General features: G+C 44.7%; 1 protein-coding gene across 3 annotated transcripts in view; it reads left to right on the top strand.

Moving 5' to 3' along the window:
• Positions 1-8,949, top strand: part of Ccdc3 (coiled-coil domain containing 3) — a 91,781-nt gene extending 82,832 nt beyond the window's left edge. For 2 of the 3 annotated variants that reach the window (XM_021643597.2, XM_060372386.1), the window contains one exon: positions 7,072-8,949. In XM_021643597.2, coding sequence (XP_021499272.1) covers positions 7,072-7,344 — 273 coding nt within the window. In that variant the 3' untranslated portion in view covers positions 7,345-8,949. The remainder of the gene's footprint in view (positions 1-7,071) is intronic. The other variant, XM_060372385.1, reaches the window with a different exon arrangement.
• Positions 8,950-24,308: the final 15,359 nt, after the last annotated feature.

The following is a 24,308-nucleotide window of genomic DNA, read 5'->3' on the forward strand; positions in this document are numbered from 1 at the left end:
TCTCTCTCTGGAGTTAAATGATGCTGCAACAAGGCTAAGTTTCCAACTGATTTGCAGAAGGGACAAAGAGAACTGTGGGTATTTGGGCTGAGGCCAGCTGAGCCCCTCAATCACAGGTGGTGAAGCAATCCTGGCCGCTACTGTCTGTTTCTAGACTTTCTACAGTTTAAAGTGGTACAAGTTTACTTCTCCAGCTGGACTTTGGAAATTGGCCACAGTCCATTCAGATGGAGTGAAATGACCTTTGGACAAAGATTACTGGTACCTTGTGCTGTGACCCACAGAAATCACACGAGTGTTCCACAGTGGTATGAACATGATTATGGGGGTGAGGTGTGAGCAAATGAGGTTCCTGTTCTTTGTCTTTCCTTCTTTCCTTGGCTGTAGAACACCTTCCTCCAAACCCATCCTGTGTGTGGTTAATTATCACATTTTTACCTCCATTTGTCTGGAGTCCTTCCTGAGGTCAGGTTTCAGATGTCCCCTGCCTTATGAAGAACCAGACAGTAAATATATTAAGCCTGTGGACCATAAGGTCTTCATGGCAATTACTCAACACTGTCACTGTAGCACAATAAATGCCACTGACACTATGCAAACATAAAATTGTAGCTGTATACTAATAAAATTTTATTCATGTGGGGCCAGATTTTTGTGATAGGCCATAGTTGGATTACCACTACTCACCACTTTTTTTTTATCTTTTTTTTTTTATCTTCCCCTCCTTCCTTCTCATTTTGAATCCCAAAAACAGGAATGAGGTGTTTAGAAGGCAAGCTATTTGTCTTTCTTGTTACTTTTGGACAGTCCTTTTGTTTTTTATATTTCAGAAAGTACACGTTGTCTTGTCCTTGAAGGTGGTTATTTAAATTGAAAGCAGCTGTGAAGAAAAGAACTCTCAGGGACATTTCTATGCCCACTACTATGAAATAGTGATTTTTTTTTTTTAGATGCACTGTTTTTGCTTAGCTAGGTAGCTGTGTGTTCAGAAGAGAGAATATAAGCTGAACAAGTTTGGAAATGGTGCATGATTCTAAACTGCAACATGGATACATTTCCTTCACCTCTCAAGATTTTTACTGTGAAAGCTTCTCACAGAACCCGAACTTCCTGGGGGACACGGAAATCAGATAGGAAGATGCCCAACAGAGGTACAGACAAGGCACACTCCATAGATTTGTCCTGTTAATGGAGGCGGGTGATAAAAATGGCCGTGTTAAGATCACCTGGTCTCAAGGCTGCTCAATGAAAGAACTACCCAGACCAAGGTCTGCAAATGCTATGATTAAATTCCAGGGAAAAAAGTGGAATAGGCAATCTAATTTATATTATTAGAACAGGAAAACTAGGCACAAAAATAGGCACAATTCCAGTTTTGTTTAAAATCTTTATGTGTTTACCTAGACCCAGAAACTCAGCTCTAGAAATAAATACATACAGTGAAATGCTAACAGTGCCTTTCTCTATACTCAATCAAGGATGATTTAAACTTTCCACTTTTGGGTTCCTGTGTTTGTGTGTTTGTGAATGTATCCATGTTTGCATGAGGGAGGCATGTGCCTCGTGTAGAGGCCAGAGGTGTCTTTCTCAGTTATTCTCCATATTACTATGTTTTATGAATTTTTACATATACTTCATATAATGTATGTATTCCACAAAGGACAACTTGCAAGAGTAATTTTTCTCTTTCCACCACGGGGGTCCTGGGGAGTAAATGCAGGTTGTCTCTTCGTGGGACCTACGGCTTGCCAATTAGACTAGGCTGGCTTGACCAGCCAGGCTTAGGGATGATCCTATCTCTATGTCTCCAATGGCAGGGTTTCAAGTGTGCACCTCTGTGCCCAGGTTTTCACTTGAGGTCTGGGGAACTGAACTCAGGTCCTTGTGTTTTGAGTGGTGCCAATGAAATCATCTGCCTAGTCTTGGTTCCTTATTTATCTTTTAAAAAGTTGATCTATAATCAGCCCCTTGCTTCTTTGGAAAGTGGCATTTTAAGAGATAAGGAGGCATGGGTACCTCAGTCTAACTTGTCAAGAAACAGAAAGCACTCCCCACCTCATGGCAGTGTGCCCATGTGTGCCCCAAAGCAGGCATTCCCTCAGCCACATGAAAACTTCCAGATAAAATTCTGCTGCAGGCAAAGTGGAGGCGCTTAGAAGCTAGTGGGAATCACCTCCCCAGGTTAGCCTCGGGAGAGGGCAGGGGTTCTGCAAGGATGAGCTGGTAATCTGTCTTCAGGGCTCCTTTCCAAGATCCCCCCACCCCCTTTTGGTTCTTCTTCAAAGAGAATGGGTAGTACCTGCTGCAGCCTAGCCTAGCCTTTCCCCTCTGCAGCTCAAATTACTGAAAATACCTCAAAGCTAAATCAGCAAATAGCATGGCTTGTTTTAAAAAATTTAAGAGATAGAGTTCATTTGGAAAGCATTCCCCAAAAAGGAGTTTCTTAAAGAAACATGTATTTAAAAAGCATAGTTCTACTCTAGGAATTCTCACTTTTTGGGGAGCGGTGATGGTTAGAATCGAGGAGGCCCACTTTAGGTTTTATGGGCAGCAACTTCATTATGTCATGGTATTGTTTCAGTGCACATGGCATCTTGGTTGAAGAGGAGAGACCCGTGTGATAGTAGTCTTAGATTACAGCTTTGCTACTGATGACATATTACAAATCCCATGAGGCCTTTAATGTCTTTCTTTGTTCCTGTCGGGGGAAGAAGAAGCCATGGGGACCACCAGAGGATACACCCACTGAGAAACACACTTAACCTTGCTTTGGGATTTACTTCTCTCATCACTACACCACCATCCCAAGTCAGCTCGATGTCTCTCAGACTCACTGTGGCTTCTTCAGGTCATTCTCGGGGCATTCTTGGCTGGCTGTGTTGTCTTTGCTAGAGCAGTAGCTCTTCCTGCACTGGGGTCCCTAGAATAAGGAGTTCATTGCCCATTGGTCCAGGAATGTCGGTAACTTCAGAAAAGCTTTGTTCATGGTGATTGTTCATGCCTCACAATCCCTTCAATCCTCTTTGAGGTGATAGCCTAGCACATACTAATAGACCTGGGTCTCTTGTTTTGGCAGACCTTGTTTATCTCCTGTTATCCTGTTCTTGAAGAGTCTACCATAACGCATACACAGACCACAATATAAGGAGAGTATCTATCCTAGCTACTTAGACATATGGAATTTAAAAATACATAGGTCTTATTTACGCACACATATATGCTAGAAATAATATGAGTTCCTCAAGGAGGTTCCTTCTTTGTGTGTGTGTGTTGGGGGGGGGGGCTGCTGTCATTTTGGCCAGAAGAGGGCAGTATTGCATATGTGGGCTCCCCAGGAGCCCAGAACTATTAAATGACAGTTTTGGAACACTGGCTCAATTTCCTTTTTCATATGTCCAAAATTGCTAGGCAACAGAAACCCAAAGGCCAATGTTGAGTTAGGTCTTGAAGAACTTGTGATGTGCCAAGGGCGTTGAGACTCATTATCCCTAGTGTGATAGCCTATAGGAGAGAACATGGCATAAGGGGCAGCATGAAAGTGGGCACACACAGAGCTTATGAGCTTGCCAGCCACCTAGGTCTAATGGCACATGCTTAGAATCTGGACCCTGGGCACGGAGGCAGGAAAAGCAGGAATTCGAGGCTAGCCTGGGCTACATGGTAAATCTGAAGCCAGATTGGGTCTACATGAGACTTGTCTTTAAAGAAAAAAGTCCAGAGGGAGGATGGTGCTGTAGTAGAAGAGAGGCCGTGGCACAGGCTGAGACAGGAAGGAGCAGAATGTGCTGGCGGAAGAACCCGGAGCCAGCACAGTTTGTGGTCAAGCTTGAGGTACACAAACTGTGAGCAAGAATGGAGGTGAGTAGGTGGATCTGTCCACAAAGTTCTGGTTTTAAAACCCTTCACTGTATTTTGGATTACTGGCTGACAATGAACTTTAACAGGTACCAGCACACGAGTCTAGGAACTTTCCAGATAAGACTCTCTAGATCTTCCAGCCCCATGATTAATCTTATGGTACACGTAAAGAAACAGTATGCAGCTAGTCAGGCTTCCTGAAAAGGAGACCGTGAAGGGAGAGATACGTGTGGGAGTATTTTCAGAGAATGCTCCTGGCATTAGGGGCAAACCTGGGGACAGGCGGGCAAGAGATGCTGCAGGACCAGTCAAACAAACGGTGAGACCATTGGTAACTCCAGCTTGCTGGGGCCCTATTCTAGTTCACAGGACACTGTGAGGCTGAGATATCCCTTCAGAGATGTTCCCAGGTAGAACAAGGGGCCCGGTTTCCTAACCCTGTGCCATGCCTACTCATTAACTCCGAATGCCAAGGGGAGGTAAACCAAGGCAGGTTCTGGAAAATCAGCTGAGGATTGTCCACTTGTAACACTCCAAAGTTTAAGCACTAGTTTTGGGTTTGTAAAAATAGTTTATTTTTATTTTATGTGCGTTGGTGTTTTGTCTGAGTGTTTGTCTATGTGAGAGCATCAGATCTTGGAGTTACAGACAGTTGTGAGCTGCCATGTGGGTGCTGGGAATTTAACTCAGGTCCTCTGGAAGAGCAGTCCATTTTCTTAACTGCTGAGCCATCTCCAGTGCCCCTAGGCACTAGTGTTTACCCTCTACTTTATTTGGGATTCCCAAAGCCTCTAACTCCCTTCTGATCCCCCAATCCTAGGAAGGTTAGAAGGAAAGGAAAGGAGGTAGACCTCTTAGTTCTGGCTAGGTTAGGGTCATCAGATTCTTTGGGAAAATGCCAATCTTGGTCGTCAGGATATCTAGCAGTCCAGCAACAGCAAATGGCAAATGGTGGCAGCGGAACAAACAGCAGCCTTCTTTCTCCTCCATCCATCTCCTCCAAACCCCCCTTGCTCTCTTTCTCTCCGTGGGCTCTCATATTTACTACTCTCTCAGAGTCCTCAGAATTCCACTAACTCCAGCTGGCAAAGACCACGCCCCTCAAGGCAATTATCAGCTGTGGACAAACTAAAAGCAGCTCCATATCCCACACTTGGGATTAAAACAAACACCTGGTTACATAACACAACTGAGTTTCTTTAGTATGTATGTATGTATGTATTGTGCATTGCTATTTTGTCTGCATGCATATCTGTGTGAGCTTGTCTGATCTGGGAATTATAGACAGTTGTGAGCTGCCATGTGGGTGCTGGGATTTGAACCTGGGTCTTTTGAAAGAATGCTCTTCACTGCTGAGCCATCTTTCCAGCCCCCACAACTGAGTATTTAAAGAAACCAAAACTTCTACCACACCAAAGAGCTGGGAACAGACCCTCCGGTTCTGAAGCCAGTGTGGCTTGTTCAAGGAAGACCCAGTACACTGAGTTTAAGACGTTTGCCTGAAGTGAGAACATTTAGAAGCAGAAAAGGCAGGTGAGAAACTAGGGCAGTTGGTCTGAAGACTGACTATGCATTTAACTGTATCGCCCTACTGCGGTGCAGGGGCTGGGGTTAGATGAGCACCATCTCCTCAGCGTGTGGGGGGCACTGGTCCTGGGATCCTTCCTCAGATACCCAAATCTGCAGAGGCTTAAGCTCCGTGTGTTTGGTGTGAGATGGAACAGTGTTTGCCTAGAGCCACCTGTGGGCTGTGTGGGTTATCTAACACAACACACATGAACAGTTTCTGGATAACAGCAGGAGAACAGTCTATCAATGCCCATGGCAGATGCCCCCACTGCTTGTCTCCCTAGAAAGTACACAAATGAAGCACATGGAATACACCCTAAGTGACAGGTGTTAAAGACATACTAAGGGTCTGAGAGACGTGTCAGGATGGCGAAGCTTAAACCCCCTCCGTGTGGGTTCAGGGTACTTCTTAGCCTGCCAGTGCAAAGTTTGCTTTTGAGAACTTTCAGGATTTTTTTTTCTTTTGATACTCGGTTGGTCGAGTCTGATGAGGAGGAACGCACAGGCACAGGTCCTGCAGATACAGAAGGCTCCATTTCTGAGCAGAGCACACAATGCCCAGGCCTTTGTTCGATAGCACAGCTCTTCATAACGGCTAACGCGGGGGCAGACACTGTGCGGTGGTGGGGAGACCACAAATTCCCATGGGAAAGGGGAACTTTGCTTAGAGCATAAGGCCCAAGGAGTACCCAGAAAGCAAGAGCTCACTCTCCCACACTCCTGCCCCCTCTGCTCCTGGGATACAGCTACCGTCCCCAAGGCATCCCCCAGAGAAGACATACCCATGTGTAAGCATAGGTGCACACGGAGATCAGCTTCTTCAGCCCTCGTATCACCATGTCCATGTCATCCTGCACTGTGCTTTCTCAATTAACACCATGACCGGCTCCTTGCTTCAGCAATGGTCCTGTGGAGCTGCATAATCCCCTTCCAGACACAAGAAAAAGCTATTTTCATCATATAATGATTCACTTTCTTGTTCCTTTTCATGATGCTGGGAGTCAAGCTGGGTGTCCTGTGCTTAGTAGGAAAATCTCTACCACTGAGCTGCACTCTCAGCCCTACTGTGATTTTTGAACAATGTCTCTTGTGATGGACATTTTAAAGATGTTTTCAACCCTTAAAAAAAAAACAAAAACTTTTGGTTTTACATTAAAAAAAACACATTTTGGAGACAGTCTTGTTTAGCCCAGTCTTGCCTCAAACTGATGGCAATCCTCCTGTTTCAGTCTCCCAAGGGCTGGGATGGCGGGATGGCGTCACTCTGCTCAGCTCTTTTAAAGTAACAAATGATGGGAAGCAGCTCAGTGGCCAAATACATGTTTAGCATGCTCTGAGACCAACGGGTTTAATCCTCAATGCCCAGACAGTGCTGGGCTACCCTTGTATCCCTGGCAGTTTGCACATGTGAATGTATTTCTGTGAGATGAAGTCTCAGAATTACTAGGCCAAAGGATACACAGTTTTTCTTTTGACAGTCTCTAACTGCTCCTTATGGGGGTCTACACATTGTCCCCGTAGAGCCCTGTTGCCCACATCCTGACTCTGACAGTCTGTATGTGAAGAGGGCTGGGGATACTGCTTGGAGGCAGAACACTTTCTGAGACTCACCCGCTTCTCCCTTTGTGGCATTTCTGTCCTCAGCTCATGTGCTCCTCCGTGCAGAAGGCCCTGTTTGAGGAGGAGGACCACGTCAAGAAGCTGCAGCAGAAGGTGGCCACCCTGGAGAAGCGGAACAGGCAGCTCCGAGAGCGGGTGAAGAAGGTCAAGAGGTCTTTGAGGCAGGCGCGGAAGAACAGCCGCCACCTGGAGCTGGTGAACCAGAAACTCAATGAGAAGCTGGCGGGCGCAGGTGCTCAGCAGCACATCAACGCCCTGGGCCGGGAGTCCGCGCGCGCCCCCTATCGGCACGGGTAGCAGGTGCAGGCCTGCTTTATCCGTCCCCGCAGACTGAGAGAATAAACGCGGGTTCTCTGCGCGCACTTATTTCAAACCCTATAAGAGATATCCGCTAGCATTTGGTAGAGTCTAACTGGGTACGGTGGTAAGCCTTGCATTCTTTCCCACTGGGTGCTGGCCTTACTGGCCACTCGGCTTCAGACCCCACATGCAGCATGCCTCCTGTCTGTCCTGGCGCCAAGCAAATGCCTTAAAATCCAGAGGCAGTAGGATCCCCAAGTTCTGGGCCAACTTGGGTCTGGCCCTCAGCCTCTAGAGTGCCTTCATTGGGGAGAGAACATTCTAGAACCTCAATATATACGGAGATACCACGGGACTGTGCTATTATTTCAGAAGAGAGTCAGTTGAGTCTCAGCAGCCAGAGCAGGCACAAGCATGTTCTGCTTTTACCCATGTTTTAAAAAGCAGGTGCCCTCTCAGAGCGGAAGCATGTTAAGACTTAATGAGTTCATCACGGGCACGGGAGCCGAGCAGGGAGCTGAGGCAGCTGGTAATTGGTAAAGATAAATTATGTCAGTTTTCCAACCCCAGCTCCTACAGGCTGCCTTAATCTACAGAGTAGCTGTTTCTATGGACACACCATGTCTCATCACTCAAACTCCCAGGTTGGAATTTAGCTCAGCCATTGTGGAGTCTTAACTTTCTGTTTGCTGAGCATGCCATGAATTTGAGTTCACGGTCAGTCACCCCACCACACTGACATGGTCTACTCTGCAAATCCATCTCGCTGCCTGCTGGGATTCATCTTCCCACACTGGCTCCCAAAGGGCTTTGTTCAGATTGTCTAACCCAAGCTTCTGTGCAACTACCAAACCCTTTCCCTGGAAACACATTCATGCTCCCTTCCCAGGTTCCCCACAAAAGGCCTGTGCATACCCTGAGAGAAATATTTGCCTAAGAGTGCGCTTTCTTTTTATCAGTTCCTTAACAGAAGGCTTTCTTTGGAAAGCAAACTTCAAGGCGGTTCAGTAGGAGTGCTCTCGCTGTCCTTACCGGGGGCCAAGTTTGACCAGGTGCCGGCTAGGTTACTAGGAAGTCAGCTGAGGGGCGTCTGTTCTGATGATGGCCCTCCAGACCTAATGCCCTCCCATGCTGTCCCGCCAACAGAAAGAATTCTTTTGCCCTATAGCGTCAACCACTCAGAGCCCACTCCAGACACACAAGGCTGATGAAGTGTCCTTTACTGTCGCACTGCTTCCTTTCTACTTTAGGAAGTCCAGGCACCTCTACGAGAAGTATCGTGTATTGCATGAGTATCGGTGGTGCGGGAGCAAACTTGTGCCCTTGGCTGGACTGGGCATGATGGGAACTTCTACTCTGGGACCAATCTTCTCCCACCCTCCCCCCTCAGCCCCTTTGGCGGTGATGTTCGTAATGTGCTACACAGGTGTGCCCTCTCGTTAATTCTCCCTGGGGACATTTAACTGAAGCAGTTTCCTTACCTCCCAAGAGGATGGCAAGCTCAGAGGTGACAGCCAGGGTTTGGAGAACTGTGGCAGCCACAGCATATGGTAGCATTGTGTTCTGCTTTTCCAATAAACATGAGCAGTGATTCCAACAGCAGTGAGACAATGCGTGTGTCTTTGGATCAGGGAAGCTTCATGATTCCCAGCTTCGGTCTGGAAAAGTCATTTAAAGCCTTTGGGGAGATATCTGGAGTGACCCTGGGACACTGAGGAGATTGTTCAAGTCTGATCTCCTGCCATTCCCTGATGGATGTGGCCTGGGCCTCCCTTCCCTTGGGTTCCCATCTCTTGGCACACCTGTGCTCCTGCTCTGCCACCCTCAGGGGACACGAGGTATCATTAATCAACGTCTCCAGACATGCTCCGAAGCCTTGCTGAAGGAGACTTCCCCAGGTCCCGTATCTTCTGCCTTGTCATCTTGCCATAGCCCTTGCCATAGCCCATATGAGTGAAATGTTTAATGTTCCACAAAAGGCTGACTCTCGGCACTGCTCAGAACATGACGCACTTTCCTCAGTCGGTCTTAGCACCTTCTGTGAAATGAAGGCTATTGTGTCATTTCTCTTCAAGGTACCAGAAGACAAAGTAGCTTTTCCGAAATCATGCAGCAAGCAGGAAGCAGGCAGACTCATTCAGTCTTTAAAGTCTTGTAGATCCTTAAAGTGACAGTCCTCAGGGAAGTCACACTGGCAAGGTGTGCAGGCGTGAAGCTTCTGTACCCCACAGAATGTTGACTGTCAACGTCTTTGATTCTCATTTAGGACACTGTCTCTGCTGTACTGTTAACTCCTTTTTAAAACACCTGTTTTAAACACCAGGGATATTTCGAAGTATGGCTCCTGCCTGGTGGAAGGTACTAGAATCTTTCCATCTGGAGCTTGAGACTTATCTAGCTTTGAAGAGACAGATTAAAACTCAAATCACAATGGCTTTCAATCAAGTGGCAAAATCAACAATTCATATTCTATGAGGTTTTTTACCAAAATCAAGCATCCTAACTGGTATGGTGGTACACACCTGTACTCCTAACCTTGAGGAACAGAAGCAAGAGAATCATAAGCTTAGGCCGTGTAGCAAGACCCCGACTCATGCCTCTCTCTCTTAAAACCACTAAGATTCCTGGCATATATTAGGTTCTTCCTCACAGATTATTTCACTTAATGTTCTTAATAATTTTACAAAGCAGAAAGCTCAATTCCTACTCTCCAACAGGAGTATGAGGCTTTCGGAAAGAAACAGCAAAGGTGAACAACCGTGCAGGTAGTTCCACAAGCATTCAACTCCACCTTCACTTCTCTCTGCATCCGCTCTCCTGTAAAATAGGGGCCATGATGTCTCGTTACCCTGAAATTAGCAGTAGGACTGGCGGTGTCGTTCAGATTGTAACACAGCTCAGATAGCCTTCTCTGCCTTGCTTACTATGTATACATTTCATTATCAACATTTGGTTCACTGTGTGTCACAATGAGAAAGTTTATTAGATGAGAAGAGAAGTGAGGGTGACTACATTCATGGTATGTGATACAAATGTATCACATATATGTGCTACACATGCATAGAGAAGTCACGAGTCAATAACTTTGTACATGAATATGACATAATCAACTTTGTTGGAAAGAGACCATTTGGTAGAATTGCATATAATTTTTTCATTGTTCCCCACACGAGTCTTTAGTCCTTTTTAAATTCACTATAAATCTTTAAAAAAATTCTAAGCATATCCCTTTCTTCCACACAGTGTAGATAGCTGTTCCTCCAGATTTACAGAGAAACTACAACCCATCACTAGTGTGCTTCCTCAATCCTCTCGCCTCCGCCACTCATACAATCTAGGTTTGCCATCCTCCTCATCTCACCCCATTGAGGAGAGGCCTGCCTCTGTTGCCACATGCGGGGTCAGTAAGATGTTCTTTTCCTTCGACGACTTTGTCCATGTTGGAAAAATCTCAGATTTGTATGTTAAAGATAGGACTTTGGGGAGGTAAAGTAGAAGCTGATGAGATGCGAGTGCCTGCCCCATGATATTAGGAGCTTAACAAGCAAAAAGAGAGAGAGACCTTAATTGGTACCATTGCATTGCTCAATGTATGATTCTCTCCATGTTACAATATCCACCAAATAATTAGTACCATGCCCTTAGGCTTTCAAGTCTCCAGAGCCATGAGATGAATAATCCTCTATTAATGACCCTCAGGTGTTTTTGTTAAAGCAAGAGAAAATATCTAACTCCAACATTCTCCTCTTTAACCATAGGTCTTCATTATTGGGGGTGCCTATCTTTATCTTCCAGACATCCTCAGACCTATTCATAACCACGACAAAAACCAGAAAGAAACATTCCAGCCCCAAGCACAAGAATGGTCCATGATGGCACTGATATGTCCTGAAGTCATTATCTTGGTTCTGTCCTTTGATCCCCAATCAAAAGTCTGTACATCTATTTAGAGATAGCTTGCACTTTCCACTTCCCTTGACCTCCTCAGCCTGTGAGGATTGGGTTTCAGTCCAGGCTGCTGTTCTCAGGTAGCAGATGGTCAAAGCTGCTTTCTCCCACATTTTATCAAATTATCAAAAGGAAACACTCAACATAATTCACGACGTTTTACCAAGACTTTCTTCTTCCTGTTTCACACCCCCTCTTTCCATCTCCCTGACCACTGCTAAACAACTAAATTAGCTTTGACCAACTAATACTTAAACTTACAAATTCTGACAACAACAATACTGCCAAAAATAAAATGTCTACATGTCTAGTTATGCAATCTAGGCCAGTGGTTCCCAACAGGACCTTCTTCTGTAATGGATATAATGGAAGCTGCTAGCTCTTAGAATGTGGCTAGTGCCAGGGGCTGAAGAGGTGGCTCAACAGTTAAGAGAACTGGCTGCTCTTTCAGAGGATCTGGGTTCAATTTTCAGCACCCACACAGCAGCTTACAACCATCTGTAACTCCAGTTTCAATGGACCTGGTACCCTCTTTTGGCTTCCATGGGCACTGCATAGACATACATGCAAGAACAACTCCCATACAGATAAAATAAAAATAGTTTTTAAATGTGACTAGTGTTACTAAATAGCTAATTTTTCACTTAAGACTCATTAATTTAAAATTTGTTTTATTTTCATATAAGCTATGGAACACATTTCCCTTTGCAAATGCTGGGTCCTGGCATCCTTGGGAAGCACAGAGGTAGACATGAAGATCAGAGATGCCTGTGGGAAATACTCCCTGTTGCACAGATGAAAACGATGATCCACCTGATAAACAGCAGACTGATCCTTATAACGTCAATCAATCTAGATCTGGCAATCTGAAGTCTAGTATTGGTCTCTATTTTCAGGGAGCCATAGCACTTCAACTGATTCCAAGACCTATAGCAGTTCATAGGGCCCCTTGAACAAACTAAGGTCAGGAACCCTGCTGAAAGCAAAGTCGTGTGATGACACTGAAACATGCTCTCACTATTCCTAGGCTTGTACAAAGGGAGCTGCAGGTACTTACCAGTATCAGTGTGTATGGAGCAAGGGAAACCCTAAGTCCCCTGTGGGGTTGTGGTACCGATGCTGAACTATATCCGAGACGGAAGTCAAAGGGAGGTGCATGGATTAGAGGATCAGATAGTTCCTAGAGTCATGCTACAAGCCTGTTTCATAGTCAGTCTCACTAGTCTGTGAAAATGTGGGGCTCTGCTGGTGAAGTTGAAGTCTGGCATTTTCTAGATAGCCTCTGAGCTCCAAAGGACTTCCTTTCTCAGTGGGGTACCCTCTCTGAACCCTAAAAACCTCTAAGGAGTGTCACATAGCCCTCAGAGAAGACCACAGGCCTGACCTTTTCCTGAGAAGAAACCTGTTCAGCAAGCACCGGAGGATTCCTGGAGATGCCTACCCTATGTAATACCATGTCTTGGTTTTCAACCAATGACTTTCAAGTGTACCTGGAGATTTTCTTCCACCCACAGTGTAATTAAATACTGTGTTCTCTTTATTGTGATAGGACCGTGCTACTGCATGTAAGTGAGGCACTGTACCACTACACGTAAATCAAGTTTCACTAGCATCTTCAGCCCCAGCGAATCAAACACACTCATCCTCAGAATCCCTCCCACTGCCCAAGGTTTATAAATCCCTGATTTCACATGAAAGAAAGGTGCTGCATGGTACCATCAGCTTTGCACCATGACCACATGTTGTAGGCATTTAATATTAATTCTCTTTTAGTAACACTGCTGTTAATCCTAAACAGCTATATAACCAAATCACCACACAGAGACTAAGTTTATTTAGTTAACCTAGAACACAATGCTGGGCAATAGTTACTCCTTCTTAAACCTCCAAGCCCTCATATTTTCCTAACATTTAGATTTTACCCATTATTCTTGCTTTTTGTGAAATCTTAAGTCTGGTTCATTCTCCACGTCCTTCCAAGATCTCTCTTCCAGCTCTCTTTCCTAGCTCTCCCCTCGCCCTTTCTCCTCCCACTCATTTCCTGCACTCTGGCTCCTCCCACTCATTTCCTCCCCTCTGGTTCCTCCCATTGCCCAACATTGTGGCTAGTTGCTTTATTTTGACCTGTTTACACAAAGTTGAGACAGGATGTTTAGAATAAATATCACAATGCAATATCCGGATTGAAACCAGAGAGTGGGCAGGGAGAATAAGCATTTGAATGAACAAGGGTAAGGTGTATACATTTCAAAAGAACAGTATACCAACAACCACCTGATATTCGCCATTTATTCTGGTGGGGAGGGCTTTCTTCCTCCCTGGAGACTTGCCACTGAACTCCTAGAACTTGATTTCCCATAGAGCGCTGCTGTCCACAAGTGGGGCTGACTTTCCACCTCAATTAACCTAATGTAAAAACTCCCTTACAGACTTAATTAGAGGTGTGTTTCCATCCTGGTTCTAAATCTCAATAAGCTGATAATCCAGACTAGCTAGCAGACTGTCAATATACTTACTTTTTCATAATAAGCCACATCCCACACAATTCACCCAGAACCCAACAACTTTGATTATATTATATGTTTTCTCTCCCTTTCCTTTGGCCTCTCTTTGTCCATCATGGAGAAAATCCCATTTGTGTTTCAAACTCAAGGACATGATTTTTAATTTCCATAGCAACAGTTACAGTTCCTTAAATTTTCACAGTGTTGCAATAAGTAGTGATTGAGAAGTCTTGGGATAGTCTAAGACATTTGGGAAGTTTTGCTCAGTCTAATTTAAAAACCTGTAGTAAAGATATGATACAAATGGTTAGAATGGCAAGTTTTGAGTACCAGTTCAGTAGTGGTAAACATGCTTACACCACTGCGTAAGAAATAAGTAGCACAGAAACTTTAATGGGAGAAGCCTTTCTTAGCCCTCCCTCCACCAGTGGAATCTATTACTGCTTCCTCCAGGGTCCTATGACATTTGTGAAACATTCCCAATCTCTAGCACTGACTGTATCTCACTTCACTAATTTGTGAGTTCCCTGAGTGGGACTTGTAATTCCCCCACTGAATCCTCAGTGGTCAACAAAACACAACATGAACTAAATACCCGAGGAGAAAAGAATGAGAAAATGGAAGCAGCATGAGCTTCTGTAGCTTAGAACTAGAGATTTGAGGAAGGAACAGAAAGAGGTTCCTTTCACTTGTAGAAAACCCAAACCAGGTCCCAAACACAGAGAATTGCAAGCAGGGCAAGAACACAAGCATCCCTGCTCCTGCTGCCTGAGGGTCAGAGGCAGCCTGGCTGTTGTTTATAGTGTGTGGGTTAGACATTAGGCAGGTCCTGCTCTCTTCTCCAGGGAAGGAGTGACCATTATTATACATCTCAAACCACATATGTCCCACTTTCCTGCCGCAATCATGTAGCATAGGTCACATACCAACTAAGCCTGCTGGTCTGTGTGTAACACCCCTCTCACAGAAACCTTTAGAAGTGTAAACCTTGTTTTTTCCTAAAGAACTAAAACATTCCTTCAGTCTAACCCCTGTCCACCAGGCCCTACTGGCTGCCCATTGCTGGTGTTGATAAATCTCTTGTGTTAGGGATGATTGGACTTGGTACTCTGCCCCCACTCCTTTTCCTCTCTAAAATCCCAAGCACTCAGGTTGCCTCCTCTACCCCATGTCTAGCTTATTCCTGACCAGATGCAAGGGATTTAGGTCCCCTGAGCTGCCGACATTAAGAAAAATTCCTGCTCCAGAATAGTGTATAACCTAAGTTCAGCAACTCAAAGTGATTTATTTTGGCTTATGGTCTCAGAGGGTTCAGTCCATGGTTGCTTGGCCCCATTCCCTTAGGTAGAAAATAGTTTTGTCAGCAGTAGATGGAGGATGAGGTTCTTTATCACATGCTAGGCAGGAAGCAGAGTAAGAGGAAGGACCAGGGTGCCTTCACAGGCATGCACTGTGGGACCTACTTTCTCCAGCCAACCCTTACTTCCTAAAGGGTCCACAACTTTCTAGAATAGTGCTGGAACTATTCTGGGACTGAACATTCAACATACTCACCTGTGGGGACATTTTAAATTCAAATTCCAAGAATTCTATATGCAGCAGCTGAAATGCCACCACCTAATGTTACTTCTTCCATGCATAGAAATTCAGCCGCCTTCTAGCTCCCAGCTTTCCCAAGGGCAAGGATTATGCAAACATCCGTTAACTCATACCACCCGTTGCCATCTTGTGTTCCTAAAGTGTAGAGGGGATATGAAAGTCATCTCTTGGTTGCCTTGACACTATTTCTCTCAGGGTGGGGGTAGGACTTCAAAATCTCGTTTTCCTTCTATACCCCCTTCTCGCTGATTTTTTTTTCTTCACATATATAGGATGGTTGGCTTTTCCACCAGAGGTTTCAACAAGTCAAAGGAATAAAAGCCTCATTGATTTATGTGTGTGTGTGTTGGGGGGGGGTTCTTTGGCTTTTATTAAGGGATCTTGGAAGAGGCCCCTAAAAGGAAGTGAGATGAAGCTATCCAATTATCTGAGTTTCTCAATGAATTCTGTTACCCATTAACGGTTCATGAGTTGGCTGTATCCTCTGTCCCTTAGAGATGGATCTCAAGTTGCCAGATGGCTAGGCATGAGCCACACAGCCTGGCACTTTGTGCCTTCCTGTCCAATAAAATGGGAGAAATTTAAAGCAGACACAGAAACAAAGCTTTTCTTTTATTAAAAACACATCTTAATTATGAATCTAGGTTCCCTGGGAGTAGATCAGCATTTCCAGACCCTTGAGCACAGGAGGAGAGGACAAACTGCCACCAGGAAAGCACCAGATGGTGATATAATGTGAACCTAAATGAGGGGATCACTACCCTGGCTGCCCACTGGGGACCCCTCAAAGCTGTAAGCTTTGCCTTCCTACCCAGCTTGGGAGCCTAGCTTCCACAGTGAGACTAACACAATACCTGCTGCATGGGGATGGTAAGCAAGGACTGAGACATCACTGTGCTAAGTGAGGGTAATTGGCGCTACTTGTTTTTAGAGCAAACACTTCATTTTGGGAGATAATAATATAGGGCGTCTTCTTGGTAAGAAATGATCTGGGTGTTGAAAATAGCTTTGAGTATTTCTAAAATGATCTGAGTATAAGTATGTTAGACTGACATATGAGCTACCCAATGGCTGTGTGATAAATTATCAGAAACTCAGCAGAACAAAAACTGCATATTTACCACTTTATGGCTACAGTTTGGTGTCGAGGGGTAGCTCAGTAGTGTTCTCTGCAAAGGCCAGCCATTGGCTGCAGTAAAGGTGAAGGTATTGTGTGAAGGCTGGGTGGGGAAGTTCCATTCCAATGTTAACAGGACTGTTGGCAGATCTCATTTGAATCTGAAATGCTTCCACTCCCCATATTTTGAAAAACTGATCTCCAGCTGGGAGAATGTTCTGCAATCTTTGGGAGGTAGAGCCTTGCTGGAAGACATTGGCCACTGGAGGCAGGTCCTTGGAGGAATATCATGCCTGCTCCTTGCCCATCACTGTCTTTGCTTCCTCATCTGCTATAATATGAACCGAGATGCCGCATCAAGCCTTTCCCCATTTCCCGGGATAGACTGAACTCTCAGAAAGTGTAAGCCAGAATAATTTCTCCTTCTTTATGTTGATTATGCTGGAGAATTTGGTCACCTTAACATAACAGTAACAACTGCATACAATTTAGTTTCTCGAAATGTGTTGAACCAAAGCCTCACTGGCAAAATAGCTGCCCTCATACTCTTGCCAGATGGGCCTCTCAAACATCAAACATGCAAGCTTACAGAGCAATAGAGGGTACGTACCAACAAGTCACAATTTACATCTAGACAGGAAGTGAACTCCTTTGCAACATTTCAAATTAGAAACAAGTCATAGCCCCCTTCCCACAAACCGATCCTCTCCCCCCCCACTGCCACATACACATATCTAACATACAAAGGGATGGCAACACACGGGCACATGTGCCAGGAGTTGGGAACCTGTGAGCACTATCTTAGAGTTAATCTGTTACAACTGGGTTCTAATAACTCAGTAGTACAAAGGCATGTCCTAAAGGAAGGAAGGAAGGAAGGATAGTGCTCCCCAGAAATGTGTGTGTGTGTGTGTGTGTGTGTGTGTGTGTGTGTGTGAGAGAGAGAGAGAGAGAGAGAGAGAGAGAGAGAGAGCTCTACCATGTCTGTACCACCATGACTGGCTTGGTTGTTTTATGAAGGACAAGTGCCTACTAGAGGTGCTCAAAAGCCCATGAAGTCGCTCACTGTTTTCCAGATGCAGTCTGACACCCAAAGGGGAGTTTGTAAGCCTCAGCTGAAAGCACAGGGAAATTCAGAGTAATAAATAACTCTCAAGATTCTACTGAGGAAATTCAATCCATACTCACACCCCTTCTTTAAATAGTCCTGACTTAGACATCTTAGAGGGCTAACACATAAAGCCCTAGCAGAATGCCACAAACAGCATTTATCTCTTACAGTTCTGGAGCATACATGTCTTAGATCAAGGCAAGGGTTGATTTGGAAGCTAGTACCAAATATGTTTTTGCCTGCACACACACACACACACACACACACACACACACACACACACACACAGTATGCACATATATACTATGTGCATGCTTGGTACCCATGAAGGCCAAAAGAAGAGATCAGATTCCCTGGAACTGGAGTTATAGATAGCTGTAAGCTGCGATGCAGGTGCTAAGAGAAAAACCCAGGTCTTCTCCAAGAGCACCCAGTGTTCTTGTTTTATTTTTGATTTTTTTTTTACTTTTTTCAACTTAAATTTTTAATATAATTTTTTATTTATCACAATTTATTCACTTTGTATCCCAGCTGTAGCCCCACCCTCATCCCCTCCCACTCACTCTCCCTCCCCCCCTCCCTCATCTCCTCCCATGCCCCTTCCCCAGACCACTAATAGTGGAGGTCCTCCTCCCCTTCCATCTGACCCTAGTCTATAAGGTCTCATCAGGATTGTCTTTCACTTATAAGTGGATATTAGACACATAATATAAGATAATCATACTAAAATCTGCACACCTAAAGAAGCTAAGCAAGAAGGATGACCCTGGGTAAGATGTTCAATCTTCATCCAGAAAGGCAAATGCGATAGACATCAGAAGTTGAAAACAAGGAACAAGACAGGAGTCTACCACAAAGGGACTCTGAAAGACTCTATGCAGCAGGGTATCAAAGCAGATGCTGAGACTCATAGCCAAACTTTGGGCAGCGTGCAGGGAATCTTATGAAAGAAGGGGGAGATAGAAAGATCTGGAAAAGACAGTAGCTCCACAAGCAGAGCAACAGAACCAAAAAATCTGGGCACAGGGGTCTTTTCTGAGACTGAAATTCCAACCAAGGACCATGCATGGAGATAGCCTAGAACCCCTGCACAGATGTAGCCCATGGCAGCTCAATGTCCAAGTGGGTTCCCTAGTAAGGGGAACAGGGGCTGTCTCTGACATGAACTCAGTGGCTGGCTTTTTGATCACCTCCCCTTGATGAGGGAACAGCCTTACCAGGCCACAGAGGGAGATTATGAAAGGCACCCAGTGTTCTTAATGGCTGAACCAATTCTTCAGCCTTCCACCTATCTTTTCATTGGTTCTCCACAGAATGGATTGTGGGTGTCAATCTATGCTGTCCTGGGGAACATAAACATGTAACACGTCTCTGCTGGTTTCATGAAGAAATTTCCATCAATAGAGAGAATGCGTTAAGAGCAAAGGACTATCCTTGTGACACTCCACAGCAGTCTGAAATTTATGTTCTTGTCATCTATTCTCCATATCATCTAGTAGTATGAAAGCAAGACTTCAGATGTCCCTCATCTTTTTTTAGTGAGGCTGTGTTGATGATGTGGATGATTTACTGGCACTGTACTTGTCCTTCCATCAGTAAATTTAAAATCAATCAATAAACCAACCAACCATTTTCATATCTAGATTACCTTCAATGTGGACATATCAAGAAGACTGATTTTGTAAGAAGTTTCTCAGATGCATAAATCTCTTACAAATAGATTCCATACTGTCATTTTCACGCTGTACTTAAGTGTTTTCCTTTGAAAGTTTCATTTTACCTTGGATTCCTCAAGGCAGTTGCTTTAGTTGGAGTTAATAACTCAGACCCCAGTGTTTAGCTTGGAAGAGGCAAGCTGTTGCAAATCTTTGGATTAACCAGCCCAAGGCCATGTGGAAAGTTTTTTGTAAGTAACAGTTGGAGGGAGGCAGCAGCCTGGTTCTTCCACAGCTTCCATTCAGATAACTCACTCAATGTCCTCGAGGCACACACCTTTCAGATCCACCCCTTCTGCCTGTGTGCCAAGAATTACACACCACAGGGAACTTCAGAGAGGAACACAGCACATCAATTAGATGAAAATGCTCTTTAAAAAAAAAAAAAAGAAGAAAACTTTTCTTTCCATGCTTTTCTTGTTTTGTTCAAGAGCATTAGTATTTGTAGAGGACACTCACCTTGCTATCATTACAGAATTGTGTGTGTGTGTGTGTGTGTGTGTGTGTTCATGTGAAGGGGCGCAGACATATATTCAGGTGTATATGCATTGAGTGGCCATTGTGTATAGGTCAAAGAAGAACCTCAGGTTTCCTTCCTCAGTTACCATTCACCTCTCTATCCTCTCCCCTCCTCTCTTTTCCTCTCCTCTGCTCCCCTCCCCCTTCTCTGCTCTTCTCTGCTCTACCCGTCTCATCTCCTCTCCTCCCCTCTTTTTCCTTCCCCTCCCTTCCTCTCCTTCCCCCTTTCCCTCCCCTCTTCTCCCTTCTCCTCCCTTCCTCTCCCTTTCCTTCCCCTTTTCTTCCTCCCTATCCTCTCCCTTCCCCTCCCCTGCCTTCTCCTCCTCTTCCCTCCTTTCCTTTCTCCCCTCTCCTTTCTTCTCCTCTTGATTCTCCTCTATCTTCTCCTTTCCTCTCTTCCCTTGCCCTCCCTTTCCCCTCTCTCTCCCTCTTCCCCCTCTCTTTCTTTACAGTGTGTCTCTCAATGGTATGGAACCTGGCAGGTAAGCTAAGCTGGATAGCTAGTGAGCCTCAAGGATAGGCCTATCCCTGTCTCCTGGCACTTGAATTACCAGTGTGAACCATTATGGCTGGATTCCCACTCCCTGATGGAATCAACTGGGGTCCTCATGCTCTAAGGCAAACACTTGGCCAACTGGACCATTGTGCAGGCCCATTACTGAATTTTCTTATCATCCATCCTTCATCTCAATCATGAGTAGGAGATAGAGAGCCCAGAAATACCCCCTCCTATTCATAGCATGCCTGATCATGACCAATGGCTCACTTGTGGCATGTAGCATGTCACGGGGGAGCTAAGAAGCCAGGACTAGATTTCAACTCAGGAAGAGTACACAAGCATAGGAAAATTCTACCAGTACCATAACTCCTGTTGCATAAAACCTACTTCCGTGCGAAAATCCTGTATTGGCTGCAGTCGTACATTTTCCAACCACACATACCACAGATCATTTTTCCCTCAACTTTTCTCCTGGAACGTTCATGGGCTGCCCTTTATTCCTGAGGTGGTAGTGGTGGTAAAAGCGGGAACACACAAGAAACTCAAGGCACATTTCACAAAGTACCATTCTGGACCTCTGAGGAAAATTCTCTGCATTCAGCCAATTTAAATAATTTTGGTGTCAAACACCAGGTACCAGTGAGTTGGACATTCATACTCAAATAATCAAGTACCAGAAAGTCTTTGGGCGGGGGGAGACAGCACCTTCATTTTCCTTAAACCTCCAGCTGGAATTGTCTGGCCCACCCTTTGTCAGCTTTTCCTTCTGAAACATGATACATGTGTCCAGATGTTTCTAGCACTTTATCAAACTAACTGTTTAGTGCAGGAGGGAGCAGTTTCTCATCTCCCCGGGAGTCATAAACATTGAACACGACCTGCTTGCATCTCTACCATACATCATTTCTCTCAACCCACAAACTCTGACTTGTCACACCAAGATGAACACTGTGCTTCCTTCCCCTCACCTTCCAGTTGTCCCCTCCCCTGGCTAAGTCTCACACATAAATCACTTAAGAATAGACAGAGGCTCTTAATGTCAAGAGAAGAAAAGTCCTCACTGTTTCAACTTCCTTCTGGAATTTTTCTTTCATTTCCCTCTCTTCCTTCTAAACTAGGCACAGGGTGTCTGTTGTTTGTATTTTCAGTAGATTTGGAGGTTCAGCCTCACTGAAAACTGGAGACCTGGGGGACACTGTGGGCGTCATCCTTAGGAAGCAAGCTAGTGCCTCTCCTTTGCTTAATTCCCTGGCATGGAATGTGGACACAGGCTTGGTTCCCAGAATTCTCTAGGGTATTGTATTGAAACATAAAAATAGACTTCTCCCTGCAGGGGACAGATTCCAATTAGAATTCTGAATTTGTTCTCAATTTCATTTTCCACCGAAGGGACTAGATTTAAAATCAGGCAGCTGGCAAATTGCCACATAGTTTTTCAGCTTGCTAGCCATGACATCTCATGAGAACAACTCAAAATGCTTACAGAAGTCTTCCGTTTCAGGAGCTCAGAAGGAAGCTGGAGTGGGTCCATGTGTCTCTGGCCCATGAGCCTGTTAACAGCGATACACAGACTGAGATACTCAGTGACTAACACAAATGGCGGCCAGGGTCCAATGTCGCTTGGACATTTACCAAGTGTTAGCCTTCATGCCACGTGTTGACTTTGCCCAGTGCTAATTTCACCTTTTTATTAGCTTCTTTGTTGGTGGTATAGGGATTAGAACCCAGGCAAGCACTTTACCCAAACTCACTGCCACCTCAAGACCTTTGCAATCACTGTTCCTTCTGCTTGGAACCCTTATCCTGCTGATGTTCATGCGCCTTCCCTTTCCTCCTGCTTTAAAACTTGGAAGTTTTCCTCGGGGGCGGGGGGGAGTTTCTAGTTTATCGCAAAGCCAATGACAACACTTTTATTTTACTCACAGCATCTTCCTCCTCCTTTCCGAGGCAATCAGCTTCCTTGTCACAGGGGCCCTGGTGGTTTCATTTTTGACTATATTTTCCAGATGGTATGTTCCTGCTGTCTACCTGATCAGACCCTGACATGTAGCAGGTGTTTGTTGCATACTCCTTGCATGAATGTATAAATAAATGAATTACTTTTATAATACTCTTAAAAATATGCATTAAGAAAGTAACAGCCTACTTTCCCACCACTTGGGAGGTAGAGATAGGAGATCAAGAGTTCAAGGTCATCTACATCACAAGTTTGAGACTAGCCTGAGCTGCATGAATCTTTTTGAGAGAGAGAGAGAGAGAGAGAGAGAGAGAGAGAGAGAGAGAGAGAGCATGATAGCATTTTAAAAATGAGAAACTGGCATCTGAGAGGCCCAAAGACATGAAGTCATGGGCTGTGTAATTTGAACAATATCACACAATTGATATTTGGTAAAGACGGGAGCCAGCTTGTATCTTTTTATTCACTTAAAAAAGTATTTTAACTTTGTAATCATTTTGGGCAAAGTTATATAACATACATGTTAGTGCATAATTTGATGAATTTTGACATATATATATATATATATATATATATATATATATGGAGAGAGAGAGAGAGAGACCACCAAGATGTAAAACAAGATACAGAATATTCCTATCACCCCAGAAAACATCCTTCTCCTCTCTGTATTCCACCACTCCAATCTCTAGTACCAGGACAGCCTTTCTATTGGTGTGTCACTATGTGAGTATATGTGTGTGTATGTGTTTGTGTGAGAGACAGACAGACAGAGACACACACAGAACTTTTCACTGTTAAAATATATGGCTTCTCTACATGTTAAAACTCTCATTTGAATGCGCATATGACTAATAAATCATCTTTCCCATAGATTTATATAGAATAGTTGAAGCATGTAAAGTATTGAGAATGACATTCATTTTGTGGCTGGCTTACTTGGGGTACCGTAACAAAAGAGTACAGGTTGCATGGCTTGAACAATTGAAATAGATTTCTCCTTAGTTTGGGATGAGAACTCCAGATCAAGGGATGAGAAGCTTTTTCTCTGGGAGGGCATTCTTTCAGGCTTCCAGATAGCCAGCTTCTCACTGAGTCCTGCCATGGCTTTTCCTACTGACACATACAAAAAGTGAGCGATGTCTGCTGTCTCCTCTTTTAATGAAGACAGTCACAGCTCACTCATTTAACACTAATTACCTGCCAAAGTCCCTTCCTCACAGCATCACCATATTAGGAGCTGAGCTTTAATTCAAGACAGCGCTGAAAGCAGGAGCGCAATTTAGTACATGCAGCCATTACTATAATCACATTATCAGATCCCAGGACATGTCAGGACTGAGGTTGCCTCCCAGAGATTGCTTATTCCCTGAGCCTCCCTGGACTTTACCTAAGCCATCAAGTGATAAAATTGTAAAACAAGAAGATGTGTGGCTTTCATTTGCAGAGATGATGCTTTTCTGAGCATTCTTGCCTTCATGATGTCACCTCAGTTCTAGAGGAGAGGTCAACAAGGGCAGTACGAGAAAGGGCAAGATGTTGGGGTTAGCAGCCTTTGTGTTAGTCAGCTTTCTATCGCTATGACAGAATCCTGAGATAATTAATTTATAAAGAGAAAAAAAAAGATTATCTCAGTGTCATGGTCACTGTTCTATTGCTGTGAAGAGACATCATGAGCAAAGCAACTCTTGGAAAGCAAAGCACTTAACTGGGGGCTTGCTTACAGCTTTAGAGGCTTAGGACAATATCATCATGGGGGGGCATGGTGGCACTCATGACGCTGGAGCAGTAGCTGAGAGCTATATACTGATCCGCAGGCAGAGAGGGAGGGAAGGAGAGTGGGAGAAGGAGGGAAAGGGATGGAAAGAGAGAGAGAGAAGGAGGGAGAGAGGGAGAGAGGGGGAGGGAGAAAGAGTGAGAGAGAAAGAGAATGGGGCTGGCACGGGCTTCTGAAACCTCAAAGCGTATCCCTAGTACACTTCCTCCAACAAA

The sequence above is a fragment of the Meriones unguiculatus genome, chromosome 19, assembly GCF_030254825.1.
Source record: "Meriones unguiculatus strain TT.TT164.6M chromosome 19, Bangor_MerUng_6.1, whole genome shotgun sequence".
In the NCBI taxonomy this organism is placed as follows: Eukaryota; Metazoa; Chordata; class Mammalia; order Rodentia; family Muridae; genus Meriones; species Meriones unguiculatus.